General features: G+C 39.3%; 3 protein-coding genes across 3 annotated transcripts; 1 reads left to right on the forward strand and 2 right to left on the reverse strand.

Annotated features, from left to right (window-relative positions):
- Nucleotides 1-3,401: 3,401 nt before the first annotated feature.
- Nucleotides 3,402-5,671, reverse strand: LOC117994160 (uncharacterized). The gene is made up of 2 exons (XM_034982051.2): nt 5,158-5,671; nt 3,402-4,287 (listed from the first exon to the last, which is right to left on the reverse strand). Exons 1-2 carry the CDS (start codon nt 5,451-5,453, stop codon nt 3,423-3,425), a joined length of 1,161 nt encoding a protein of 386 aa, XP_034837942.1. The 5' UTR covers nt 5,454-5,671; the 3' UTR covers nt 3,402-3,422.
- Nucleotides 5,672-10,206: 4,535 nt separating this feature from the next.
- LOC138404187 (uncharacterized) lies at nt 10,207-12,649 on the forward strand. Its single transcript, XM_069507592.1, has 2 exons — nt 10,207-10,390; nt 11,812-12,649. Exons 1-2 carry the CDS (start codon nt 10,207-10,209, stop codon nt 12,552-12,554), a joined length of 927 nt encoding a protein of 308 aa, XP_069363693.1. The 3' UTR covers nt 12,555-12,649.
- On the reverse strand, nt 10,392-12,941 carry LOC117994421 (uncharacterized). Its single transcript, XM_034982333.2, has 2 exons — nt 12,646-12,941; nt 10,392-11,346 (listed from the first exon to the last, which is right to left on the reverse strand). Exons 1-2 carry the CDS (start codon nt 12,939-12,941, stop codon nt 10,458-10,460), a joined length of 1,185 nt encoding a protein of 394 aa, XP_034838224.1. The 3' UTR covers nt 10,392-10,457.
- Between the last annotated feature and the right edge of the window lie 1,975 nt (nt 12,942-14,916).

Here is a 14,916-nt window from a genome sequence, read left to right on the forward strand (position 1 = left end):
TAGTTATATTTATTAGATAACACAGATGTTTCAATAAACATTACTTACCGATTTGTTTTTTTTCTTCACCTGAACTATCTCCGAAATTCGGACAAACAGCTTCGCAAACATCTATCCATGCCTTTAATTTCGCGTCTTTATTTTTATATAAACTATCGCGGAGATTCCAAAGGCATGGTCGAAGTCGTACTTCTTGTATGACCCTCTCGGTTTGCACATTTGACACAGCCGCCATGACATCGACAGTACCTTACGTCCGCTCCGCGCGACTGTCCGCCGAGCACTGAACAAATACATTAGAACCAAGCACCGTCCGCCCGCGGACATCCGCGGCGCGGAGGAGCGGCGCGGAGCGATTACGACCGCGCGCGGATAGCTCTCCGCAACGCGGACAGCTCCGCGTCGCTCTGAACGCGCTGTTAAGGTTTCATACATTTTACCGTCCGTCGCGGACGTCCGCGTAGGTCATCCGCGTCGCACTGAATAGGCCCTTAGCCTTTCGCTCTTCTTAAAAGGAATAATAAATTATTTAAAAAGTAAATAAGTAATGAGAAACGGTAAATATAACTTTTGATTTCGAGGGTATTTTTCCCTGAATAAAACAGTTTATTTACTTGTACAATCTTTTATTTTGTCTTCTTACAATAACCACGCCCAAGATTAATAGTAACTAATTGTGCGCGCAAACATCTGGAGTCAATTTACTCTGTGGCGAAATTGTGGAGCGGAGGGGGTCGCCGCTCTGGGACGTACACTGACGTTTGTGTTCGGCTCTTTGTTTTTTTCTCTTGTTGGAAGATATAAAATAATATGTGATTCTCGTTTTGTAAACTATAATTACTTAATTAAAACTAAAACTAAAGCAAATTAAACAAGTGTTTAAATCAATGAATAACTCAAACCCGGCGTGATGCGCCTCCACTAATTAAAGTCTAGGCTCTTGTAGATTATTTGCTGGCTGTATTATCTCTATCTTCTGTTGAAAATCTAGCACGTGCTTCATTCAGCCACTAATGAAATATATTTTGTGTCAAATTCTTCACGCTCAAGAAACAGAAAGGTAATATAAACATACCAGAAGTGAAGTTAAATATTAACCACGACACACAGCGGCTTATCGAGAGTTTTGCCTTTCATAATAACCTTACTGAAATATTAACTTGATTAGGGCACAATTGCTATTGAAACCACTCAATCAGAACGGCGACCTAAACACAAAAGCATTTAATAGTCGAATGAGTTTGTGGTTGAACACAGACTGCCTTAAGAATCATCAAACTCTCGCTTTTATACCAATCGATTCAAGATAGTGATGCAACACATTACGTGACTTCTGTCAGAGATAATTAATTATTATAAGTGCGCTAACAGTAACGTCCGTCAATAACGCGAGCTCCGTCTGAAAATCGAAATCATTCTGTAGACTCAATTTTACTCAGCCGGCATTCAAGTTCGTTGTATTGAGTTTCGTTTATGTGGTCACATTTATCTAATGGCGGAACCACACTTCGTTATGTGTTATTTGTTATGCGCACTATCCGGCCGCATACGACGAAGTGTGGACCATTCGTCTATATTTGCTTTATTCGTAATGGAATCAAATCTGATCGCGCTTTTGCTTTGTTCAAAGGACATTTACGATAAGTACGCCAAAGAAGAGATTTTCCAAATTCTTCATTCTTTGGTTGAGAACGGTAGATTGTTTTCGACGACTCATTTAATCGATTTTTGTTCAATTCTAAACACTTCAAACAGTATCGTCGCGGAAGGTCGTGCCGACCATCTTGAACGCTACGTCGAATCGGTAAGAGTTCTCTTGTCCGTATGAAAAATTTCAGACGAGAACGTGCCTCGTACTGAAGAGGCGACCATAATCACCCGTAGCAAAAGCGGTCTTGGACCGGCACGTTCCGAACGTTCAAAATCACGCGCTCGCTCTCGTAGTGTAGGTATCACGAAAAAGAAGACCTTCATCCACACCTCACAAGGAAGTGCAAACCGTAGCAGATAATTCCAGCTTATTGGACAGAGCAGAGGCAAGATCACCTCGTCCATCAACATCATCAGCACTGGTACCAGTTTCACCTGTCCCTCAGACTAGTTCATCTGGTTCTATCGCACTCAGTCAAATAGGATCATCCCCTTCTTCTTCAGGACCAGATCCGTTGGTACCTGGGTCTCCTGTGTCATCCGGACCTGAGTCACTGACCAGGCGTGCAATTTCACTTACTATTTGCGATACTGTTCCTGTTGAGGTGTATAGGAAGGAGAAAAGGTTGCGTCTTGCGCGAGAGTTGTGTCTCGAGAAAACTAAAGCGGAGTTAACGTCGTTAAAGACAAAAATGAGTGTACTACTCGTATGGATACTACGCTGCGCAACATCACTGCTTCTATGGCAGCTCGACCGCACAGTTCTTCGGTCAATATGGTAGTGGATCCACCGGGTGGTTACACAAATTGGGCAGATCAACATAATTTACTGCTCACTCACCAATATGTCGACAAGAATGTGCTGTCGGATATGATCGCAGCTGCGGGTAACATTCGCTTCACGACCACTGCTGGACGCGATGAGATCCGCAACTTATTTACTAATATGCCTCGCTTCACTGTCACTAGAGAAGCGTTTTCCTTCAGTTGGTGTTCACGTTAACATCAATAGTCGTTTGATTTCGCTGTATATCGCGCGCATGATGAATGCGTGTGATTTCAGTGAAAGGTCTTTGGAACACACCGAGAATACGGTTCAGAAGCGTTACTCGAGTATCGATGACGCTAAACAGTCCTTTTACACGGCGCTGCGGAGTCTTAACACCGCCGTCACTCGTTCCTCAACACCCGATCGGGTTCACGAGGTCTTTGACAGGAACTCGTTTGAGTTTACATATTCTTTGATATGGAATGCTTAATATCGACTTTGTGTAGTCGTAATTTGTCTTTCTTCTAATAAAATTTTTATTATTCACACGCATAACGCATAAGCGCGAATAACTTCTCAGACCTGTGCGCGTTTGGAACCCTCGTAGCTTTAAGGCTTTGTCAGACAGGACGCGTACTTAGCGCGCGTCAGAGCGTTAACTTGACGCCGCGCTATGACGCTAAGATGTGTTGTACTACCATCGTACAATACCGTCAAACAGAGCGCCGGCGCTAGCAGTACGCAACGCTCTGTCGCGGCGTTAGGACGCTTTTAACGTCGGGTGTTGTATTTTTTTACAAATTTTATTTTAGCGTCGGAGTGAATAGGCGTAAAATAATAATAAAATACTGCATAATGATCGAAAATTTGATAGAATTGGTTAGAAAATATCCATGCTTATATAATACGAAGGATAGTTCATATAAAGATATATCAATGAAGGCAAAATTGTGGGCACAAATCGGAAAAGAAATTAATGAAACTGGTAAGTAAAAAAATTCGTTTATTGATTAAAATAAGACACAAATTGTTCACGAGTTTCGAATGCTGCAGTCGTTGATCTTCTATTTGTTGGACGATGAGTTATTAAAGCACGCATAGGTGCGTTTTCGTCTTCCGACTCCGGAGTTAATATCGCTGTACCTTGTTTTGTTCGCAAGTAATTATGTAAACAACATGCAGCTTTAATAATATCAATTGATGTGTCCACATCACAGTCAATAGGTCGTAAAAAAATGCGCCATTTTTGTGCTAATATTCCGAATGTATTTTCAACCACCCGACGTGCCCTGCAAAGTCTTTTATTAAAATTTGTTTTTCTTTCGTCTTGTGTGGCTAAGGCTCTTGGGAATGGACGCATCAAATATGTTTTTAAAGCAAAACCTTCGTCGCCGATAAGTACATGAGGTACGGGCTCCTCGGTGCCTGGAAGAGGTTTATCTGGCAGCAGAGATTTTCCGTGGATATATTGCCGATAAAATATTGAGTTCTCGAATATACCACTATCACTTTGCCGCCCGTAACTACCGACATCTATGACGGTGAATTTGTAACATGGATCGACTATAGCAAGAAGAACTACAGAAAAAAACTTCTTGTAGCAAAAATATTCTGATCCACTATTTTGGGGACACTTTATAGAGACATGTTTCCCATCAATACTACCGACACAATTCGGGAAGTTCCAGGTTTCCCTATAACCCTTCTCTGATTGTTTCCATGTCTCTTCAGTAGGCGATGGCATATATTCTGGTTGTAATGTATTCCAGATTTCTGTACAGACTTCTTTTACAATACCACCGACTGTTGAACGACCTACTCGGAAGGAGAAGGCTATGGTCTGATGTGAATCACCCGTAGCTAAGTACCTGAAACAAAATAATACAATTTATGTTTATTTTATAGGTGAAGTAGCTAAAAAAAAATGGAAGAGCTTGAGGGACAATTATATGAGATACAAAAAAGAGGTTGCAGGTACTACAGGACAAGCTGCAAAAAAATTTACAAAATGGCCTTGGGCTTCCCAGTTACAGTTCCTTGACTCAACTCTGACAGATCGAGAAAGAACTTCAAATATTCGAGAACCTACACCAGAAACATCGTCAGCTATAGAAACTCAATCTCCAGAGACGCCTCCACCACAGACACCTCCACCAAGAACACAAAGCGCACCCCCGCCAGAAACACCTCCGCTAGAGACGCCCCAAACAAATGACACAAATAGTTCACGAGCTAAGAAAATTAAAAAAACTGACAGCGAAATGGATAAAGTTATAAATTTTCTTCAAAATAAGAAAAAACAAGAGTATGATGCCATAGATCACCTATTCCAAAGTTATGCCCAAACATTTAAAAGTTTTTCCAAAGACAAACAGATAAAAGCCAAAGTAGAACTAGCCAAGTTATTTGCAAGCATAGAAACAGAGGAACTGCAAGAAAACGTCCAGATATTGAATTCACCACACTATTCCATTATTAGTACCGAAGACTCCGTCTGCTATGCAGTACCCAATTCTGTTCCCGAAGATTCATCCCCAGTAGCTGTTATAGATTTATCTAACAGTACTTCATCATACCTGCAACAGCCTGAGCAGCTACGTCAACCACTACGCGAAATCGATATTCTACATGTAACTAATTTTGGAGCATCGACTTCTGATTACAACTCAGCTGATTTTGATTGATTTTCATAATAATAACGCAATGAACATGTATTTAAAAAAATAAATATTTCTTACCTTAGACAGATTACAAGTCTTTCTCTTGTAGAAATAGGTGTCCTCCAGTTTGTGGTACATTTGCTTATTTTTGGGATGAGCAGTTCATGTAGTTCTTCGAATAAATCTTGAGACATACGAAAGTATGTAAAAAAACGATCTTCATGTGATGCAAGCTCACGACACAAACGATGATACTCTCCTAAATTCTTTCTCTTTTGATTGATGTCGTGCACCCATACTCTTTTTCTCTGTGACCGTGATAAAGCATATAAAAGTAATAATTCTTCCACATCTGAATCACTCGACATCTCCATAACGAACAAACTCTTCACACTGCTATCGATCTGCACTACGCTTTGGCGAATGGCGAAATGGCGGCGCGGTGTCGTCGAGTCAGTGCCCTAACGCGCGCTAAAGCGTTCTGTTTGACGAAGCCTCGCGCGACGTTAAAACGGGACGCTATAACGCTACTACGCAGCGCTAAAATACGCATCCTGTCTGACAAAGCCTTTAGTTTTAAGTTCGCGTAAAAAATTTTTTTTTACCTACTTTGAATAAACGTTTTGACTTTGACTTTAACAAATATGCTTATCCGTCCTCTTGTCGGTTTTTACGCACACTTCAAAGGACACGAACAAGACGAATATGTGTGTCGACTGCCAGACTTCGTTCCCTTAGTCACTTGCGTTCGCTTGCTTAGGACGATCGTGTCTTGCTTGACTGTGTGTGCGGCAATGGAGTGGACAAACGACACAGTAATGCGATTTCTGGAATTGAAACAGCCTTGCACCTGGGACCCAAAGAATGGTGGCCACAACGTGAAAACAATGGTTAATGATGCCTGGATTGAAATAAAAAATAATATGGGAGAACCAACATGTACTGTGAAAGAACTGAAAATGAAAATGTACAGAGGATATAAAACTAAGGTTAAGAAGTCCGAAGTATCAGGTGCAGGTGCATCAAGTTTTCAGTCCTTCATGATTCGCCTACGAGTTTATGGATGCTTTTTTGTCGGGCATATACAAATGCAATGTATCCCAAACCAAAAGTCAAACCAAACATGCGACATAATACATATATTTGGCACATCAGCACCAAGTGTGGATAGCATGTTTGTTGTTCGCTCACATAACAAATATTTGGACGAATACGGCGTTGCTGCATAACACGTAACGAAGTGTGATTCCGCCTTAAGGTATTCAAATAATTTTGAAATATAGTTAGCTTCCCCTTAATTTTACCACGAAGTTTAATTAATTCTTTACTACGTGAGTCACTTATTTTTAAAGAATAAAGTCAAGCTAAATCAACCTTTGATGTCTAGTAGCAGGACCGCTTCCAAGAGATGTCATAGTCCGGTAATCAGCAAAAGTACCACGGATGAACGATTTTATAACGCAACAAAACATGTTTTTTTTTTTTTTTTCCCCGCTGGTGGAAATGCATTTACGCATCCCCGTCTGGACCTACTCCCTCATTACAAGGGAGCACGTCTAGGCAGGGTATGTGGGACTCTCGGGATACCCCGACCTACCCACTAAAACGGCCCATTTTACCCTGTTGCTATTTATTCTGCAACATCCTTGCAACTACAGAAAATTCAACTATTAACATTTAATCCTATTCAGTCGCGCGCCGATACGCTCCCTGATACAGACAAATCGCTTACCTACTGTTATTATATATGTATTCCTTCTGTTATTATCTGCCTGCTTAACTACTATGAGATGAAAAACTAACCTATAGTTAACCCTACTACGAGATACTGGGGTTTTTTTTTTTTTTACTTTCACTATATCCACTTGTTTACATATTTACACACTATTAGGGGTTTTTTTTTTTTTAACCCCAGTGCTCGTTTATACATAACTAGCAAACTGTATTTATTACCTAAGCCGTAGGCGAGCTGCGTAGCCGTTTAAGCCGCTAGCCGTTACGCTAAGCCTTTCTTACAAGGAGTCACCGTTTTGTCACCACCCTGGCACCAACCTGTCACCGCATGTCACCACTCGCAGAACGGTGACACGGTGACAAGCGGTGACGCTGCGGCGACCAGATGGTGCCAGACGGTGACTGAAAAACGGGATTACAATGTAAACAGAACATGCTGACTTACACCCTAGTAACTTATATAAACTATATACTAAATCTTACCGTATGCTATATCATATCCTACCAATACAACTAGTTACAGTACAAGACATATTAATTATAACTAACTATAGTTCCTATCCAGAGGGCGTATTACTGCCTCATTTGCAAGAAGTCACCATCTGGTCACCATGAGCAGTTATGCCAAATGATGCAGATGATTAATATATATTGTATAATTAATCTTTATATATATATATAATTAGTCTTTCCGGGTCAGGACTGATTGTATTATTTTCAACAGTATATCCAAGCAAGTTGATTTTAGTCTTATTGAAAACACTCTTCTGTTCGTTTAGAGTTAAATGAAATTTATTAGCGGCGTCCATAAAGCGTTTTAGATTGTGGTCATGATCCCTTTGATCTTTGCCGCAGCCGTACGGTTACATCGTCTAAGTAGGCGAACGTTCCTTCTAATTTCTCTTCTGTTATGATGAAGTCCAGAGTTCGTTGAAATTAAATATATTATGATCAAATGACAATGTAAACCGATTAGTTAACCAAAGAAAACAATGTGTTCCTTCAGCTCATTCTTGTGACACGTTTTCTATACTATCACACCCAAACGATGACGATAAAGAAGACACTTGAATCCCTCCACCTCTTGTAGATGAACCAGCAATAGACGCTGAAGACCAAATTGAGGAGCAATTTGAAGACTTTGCTCCTGGAACTAAGGAAACTAAAGCGAAAATTCGAAGGCCGAGGAGACCTCAGTCAAACAAGGAGTCAGTTGCCAAAGATTCAATTCAGATGGTTGGCAAAATATACGATATGCAGATGTGCAAAAGCATTTCCAGGCGACTCCAGCCTTCACTGCACTTAAAACAAATAGCAACTTAGCTACCGTCACACCACCTTGGCAGCTGTATAAATCCGTTTGTAAAAAAGACAAAACCGTCAAAATTCTACGCCAACCGTCATTGACCCAGATGCTTGAATGAAGCTCAAAAAAGAAATTTGAAAGTAGCTGTATGTGTTGCGGGAGAAATTCTGAATCGTCCGAAGAAATTTTGATTCCGCCTTCCATTAATTCTGTAATTAATCAAACTTTTGAATCTCCAGCACCCCACTCAAATCAATCAGTCATTACTCCATCTTGTCCATCTATACGCCGTGGCTCTCCTTCTCCAACGATGATAGCGATAGAGCTAATGATTAAAGTATGTTGTTACAGGTTGTGGATGTTGATTGCCGCATCATAAATATAAATGCCAGATACCCAGGACGTGTTCATGACCAATTTATATTTAATAACTCTGAAGTTAAAGAGAATATGAAACGTCTGTATGATAGTAGAATTGGACAATACTAATCACTTATCTATGTGATTATTTAAAAAATACTTGTTACCTGGTGCTTCCTTTTTCCTACTTCCCTAAACCCAAAAACATAAAACTAAAACTAAGACTGCGAAGACACAAGCGCCTTTCAAGACAAATGCGCTAGAAGCCAGAGGTGTCACGTGAGACGCCACATACATTAAGAAAAAATAACACTGCTTCTCGGGACGTATCAAGTACGCGCGGAACGAAAGTAATGGCCGTTCATTGAACTTTAAAATAAGTATGTAAAATAACGTAACTTACCCTAATTGTGCTTCAGTAAGATCCCCTTGGGACCTTATCATTTATGTTTGTGCCTCTGAATAAATGAACTGTGATGAATCTGGACGTGAAGGAGAAGAAAACGAAAAATAACGTCGGCCATTACTGGAAGATCTTCAAAGGCAGATTTCAAGTAAGCGTGCTGTTCCTTCAGACCCAAGAATCCTTTCTTATTTCATTTGCACCACGGTTGCTATATTTGCCTATTTCTAGATACAGTCCACCGCTAATTCATATTTAAAATTCATAATTTACCATAACATAACTTGGCGCAAGCTGGTATCTTACTTACTTATAATACTATCTTCCTTAAAAAAATATCCATTCTTTCAATTTTTTGCAAGAAAGATGTTAATTCTCTATCAAAAGTAGTTAATTATCTAATCGGCCAGTCTATATCACATTATTGGGAATACAAAATAACACTCTGATTATAATAAAAAACATTTATATGAGCAAAACAGGCAAGAGTCCAATATCATTCATAAATATAAATAAAACGAGTTACACACCTAGATCTTATTTTGATACTAGCTAGTTATATCGCATAGCCCTAAGTGGAGCGCCGACTCTACGATATTGCTAGAGACACGTGTGGCAGCGTCAGCTATTGCGACATTGCGACCCAAATTGGAGTTTTCCTTAATTATTGTAAACGTCCAAAATTCATTCTGATTCTTTTGTTACATCGGGTAGCAATAAATCCAAAATTTAGTATTGTAAATTAGTTTTAATTTTATTTTAATAAAGTAATTATAAAGTAATAGTTTTTTTTGGGCCCTCCGGCTGTGTCTTCCTTCACTAGCTGATGCCCGCGACTTCATCCGCGTGGATTTAGGTTTTTTTAAATCCTGTGGAAATTCTTTGATTTTCCGGGATAAAAAGTAGCACATGTCACTCTCGTCATTAACTTAATATTAATATTTTACAGGGGACTCAGGCTATGCACTAGAGACTTGGATGATGACTCCAGAAAGCTGTACCAAGTAGTTCTGCCGAAAAGTACACAAATTGGCATTTGCCAAGTGAGAAACTGTGTGGAGAGGACAAATGGGTATCTTAAGGCTAAGTTCATATGGCCGCGCGGTACCGCGCGGAACTACGAACCGCGCGGCACAAGATCAATATAAACGATAATTATCGTCTACATTACCGCGCGGTACCGCACGCCAACGCGCGGCGCGCTCTGACCCGCGCGCAAGATCTAGAACCGCGCGCTGCCGCGCGGCACAAGTATTTCAAACCTGTATCGACCTGTTCAGTTGATCCGCGCGCCTTGAGACGGAAAGACACATAGATCGATGCAATGAGTACCGAAGATGACATTGTGCCTATCGATTTGCTTATCGACGAAATCGAAAAAAGAGATGCGATTTGGAATCTTAACTCTAAGGATTATTCAAATAAAATATTAAAAAGAAGGTCTTGGGAAGAACTAGTTTTAATTTTTTGCAAAAATGATGATTCCGAAGAAAAAAAGAAAAATTTGGGTAAGTTTTTTTTTAATTAGTTTTATTTATTTAAAATAAGTTTTATAAAATCATAGGTAGGTACCTATTACACCATTTTATCTTGCCAATCTAATTTACCTTCAGTAACAAAATAATTTGTGAATTTAGTTCGAATATTATCTACTTCATGGATTGCTCGTCCACTGTTAGTTGGATTCACATTAGGTAATGGCGCTGGATTGATCATATCATCCTGATTTATACCATCTCTCATCCTTACCAAGTTATGTAAAACACAAATAGCTTTGACGATATCAACAGCAAAATCTATCTTCACGTCTATTGGCCGGTGTAAGATACGCCACTTGTTACACATTATGCCAAATGTACATTCGACATACCTTCGTGCTAAAGAAAGGCGGTAGTTAAATATATTTTTTTCTTTTGACAACATTTTACCACCATAGGGTCTCATCAAATTTTTAGTCATAGCGAAAGCCTCGTCAGCTACAATTACGTATGGTAGTTTAAATGCATCGCTCTCATTATTTGTGATAGATCTAGGCTCTGGTAAGTTCAACGAATTTTCTGAGAGTTTTTTGAATAATGACGTTTCCTTGAAAACACCCGAATCACTGTCTTTTCCGTAAGCTCCAACGTCTATCCATATGAAGCAATAGTTAGCATCACATAAAGCCATTAAAACTAATGAGAAAAAGTGTTTGTAATTGTAATACATTGATCCTGATTCTGGTGGCTGTATTAAACGAACGTGTTTGCCGTCCAACGCTCCAACACAATTTGGAAAATATGCTTTATTTTCAAATTGTATAGATATTTGTGTCCAGATTTCTTTTGTTGGTGGACTCATGACCAAAGTTTTTAAATTTCTCCATAAAACTTGGCACACTTGCTTAATTATACCCGATATCGTAGACTTGCCAATTTTATAACCATATTGTAACTCTGCAAATGAAGAACCAGTTGCTAGGTACCTGTAACATAATAGTTATTTAAGATACACGTGCATAAAGTAGATCTTTACCGAATAAGTGCTACAGTGAAAACACAAGCATAGCGAGTGTTTACAGTGTGGCACGCGAGCATAAAGTGCATATGCTCACGTGCCACGATAAATATTCCATTTCTATTCCTACTCCTATTCCTCGTCAAATTCCTATTCCCATACCTATTCCTACCCCTACTTACTCCTATGCCTACTCCTATTCCTATTCCTAATTCTATGTCTATGTCTATTTCTTTTAAGTAAATCTTTACTGAATAAGTGCTACAAAGAAAACACATTCATAGCGAGTGTTTACAGTGTGGCACGTGAGCATAAAGTGCACAAAGTACAATTTGCATAAAGTAGGTCATAAGGACTCTTTATGCACCCGTATCGTACAACATTTTTCAATAGTTTTGCAATGAAAACTAATAATTAATTATTTACTTTCTAGGATCGATTTTGCAAAAAAAATGGAAAAATTTACGAGATGCCTATGTAAAAGAACTTAAGAAAACAAAACATTTGAAGTCCGGTTCCTCAGCATCAACACCATCTTCATTTGCGTATTTCCAAAGATTGTCATTTCTTAAACAAGTTGTCCAGAAACGAAAAACTGACAACAGCCTTGATGTTGCGGAAGTTACAGAGAATCCTGATTTGGATAGTGCAGTTAACAGCAGCGGCGTTCAAGCTTCAACAGAAAATGTGCTCCGGAAAAAATTCAAACTTCACCCTGCCGATGAACATTTTGCAAATCTTTTACAACAAAGCATAAATACTCGAAATAATAATGCAGCAGAAAAGAAAGATGACGATGAAGATAAATTATTTTGTCTTTCATTGGTTAGGGAAATAAAAAAAGTTCCTGAAAACCGGCGTTTAAAACTGAAAATTGAAATTTATAATTTATTAGAACGATACCAAGCTACACGAGCACAGCCACTTGAAGATTTTAACTACCCGTCTACTTCATATAGCTCACAACGACCACCCAGAAACTATCATGCTTCATTTCAAAGTTCTCAATATAGCAACCCAATGCAGTACTCTGATAGAGAATCAACACAATATGGCTATACAACTAGTTCATACACTTCACCTCCCACAAGTTCATCGCAAGTAACATCACCCCCGGGTGATGTTACTTGTGACCCGTCATACGAAGATTCTCAAGAATTAGATCTGTTCAATTAAACTAAAAGTTAATTTGCCAAGAAGCCTCGCTCATAATTTCTTATTTTTTATAATTTTTACTGTGATTATGATTAATAAACAGTTAACTTACCGCAATGTTACAATGAGTTTTTCTTTTGGTGATATGCAATATCTTACAGCATTTTCACTGGATTTTAAATCATTTTCAATGAAATCGTATAAAAAATCAAAGGTTGCAACTGACATACGGAAATAATTAAAAAAATTTTCTTCATGTAACCTCAACTCAGGGTATAAGGTGACAAACAGGCTTGAAGAAAGTCTGTCACTTAATATTGGATGCACCCAGTATCGCCTTTGTCGTCTTCTGCGACGTCTCAGTCTTCTATATAAAATCCACAAGCAAATTGCCTCCTCCACGTCCATTGTATATCAATGTTAATGCCAGACTGGCGCTCGTATATACCCTGTCATGTGAACTCTAACATCGCGCGGCGGCGCGCGGTGCCGCGCGGCCATATGAACTTAGCCTAAAGGCACGTTTCGTAGCTTGGGCATTGACAGAGCACTACATTACAGCCCAGAGAAAGCGTCACTACTAATATCATCATGATCATCATGATCAACCCATCGCCGGCTCACTACAGAGCACGGGTCTCCTCTCAGAGTGAGAAGGGTTTGGCCATAGTCTACCACGCTGGCCATGTGCATTGGTAGACTTCACACTTTTTAGAACATTATGGAGAACTCTCAGGTATGTAGGTTTCCTCACGATGTTTTCCTTCACCGTTCAAGCAAGTGACATTTAATTACTTAAAACGCCCATAACTCCGAAAAGTTAGAGGTGCGTGCCCGGGATCGAACCCCCGACCTCCGTTTAGAAGGCGGACGTCCTAACCACTAGACTATCACAGCTGTTATATGCTTGTGCAACACTTTACAATATAATGGTCCATTATAGGTGTGTTTTGTAAATGTATGTATACTTGCTTTATAATATTTCAGTAAATCCTCACACTCATATTATTATTATTATAATTGGAAAGGTATGCATTTGATTAACATTAATATAGGTACATTGTATATTTCAGAATTCCAATGGAGCAACTAATGGACAGGCTTGAGAATATTACAAGTGAAGAGAGACATCCCACATATATTGACCGAACCAGTCTTTTTGCCCGCCAAAAAAGGGAGGGACTAATAAACACATATTTCAATTAAAATACAGGGTCACAGCCCGTTCACACTAGTCGTAAGTCGCATATGACTAAAAGTCGAATGCTCTGGTCACCATACACTTTATATGGAGCTGTTCACATTGGATGAGACGCGATTTTTAGTCTAATACGACTCAAAAAACCATCCGACGGGCCAGCGCCCGTTGTAAGACTAAAAATCGCGTCGAATCGTGCTTGCATAGGTGCCTTCTTGTTGCTGTTCACACTAGTCGTGCATCTTATCGACTCGAGCGCGTTGTTACCTCTCTCCCCGCCCCGCTTCCTAGATCGCTACACATTGCTTGCTCACTCCATTCGTGTTTTATTCGTCGTGTTGGTTGCGCGCGCTGTTTTTGTTTGTTGTGTGAAAATGGAGAAAGAAATAAAACCCGAAGAACTAATTCCATTAGTTCACGAAAGAGTAGTCCTTTGGGATAAAACTTTAAATGACTACAAAAATAATAATCTGAAACTATTGGCCTGGCGCGAAATTTGTACCATACTAATACCTAATTTTGAAAACATGGAAGAAAAAGAAAGACAACATTTCGGTAAGTGCCAGTAAAGTTTATTAACTATTATACTACATAGTTATGTATTTACAGTTGTATTATTAATTTTTAACTCATTTATATTATGCGTATCGCGCATTAGTTTGCCAAGGCAGCGAACCAATCGGGGAAGTAAAATAGTCTGCAAAGTCCGATCGTATAACATTTGCAATCGGACCACCACGAGGATTATGTACTCTCTGTTGTTGATCTTGTTCTTGTATCGATTGTTCTAGTGCAAGTCGAATATCTTCAATCCCTTTCTCTTAAATAATTACGCGCGTGATAGCACACGGCGATCGGGGTATTCGACACAGAACTATAATTATTTATATACCGATGAATCCGGAGATTCCTCTCAAAACCAGGCTGTTCTTACCCCACATGGGTCTGGATATGCAAGACGTCAAACGTATGAGGAAGGATCGCTTGCTGCATCTACTTGGTCGGAAAGTACTGACTTAAATTTCTCCGATTTTGAATTATTGTAATATGTTGCGCTGTTTTCCTACTTAAAATAAATTAAAATAACTTTTGTTTTTCAATACACCTCAGAAATCACACTACAACTGCTACAAATTGTACCAGTTGCAGTGTGTGTATTCTAAAAAAAAACACCTAAGAAATATC

Source organism: Maniola hyperantus, chromosome 26 (assembly GCF_902806685.2).
Source record: "Maniola hyperantus chromosome 26, iAphHyp1.2, whole genome shotgun sequence".
Lineage (NCBI taxonomy): Eukaryota > Metazoa > Arthropoda > Insecta > Lepidoptera > Nymphalidae > Maniola > Maniola hyperantus.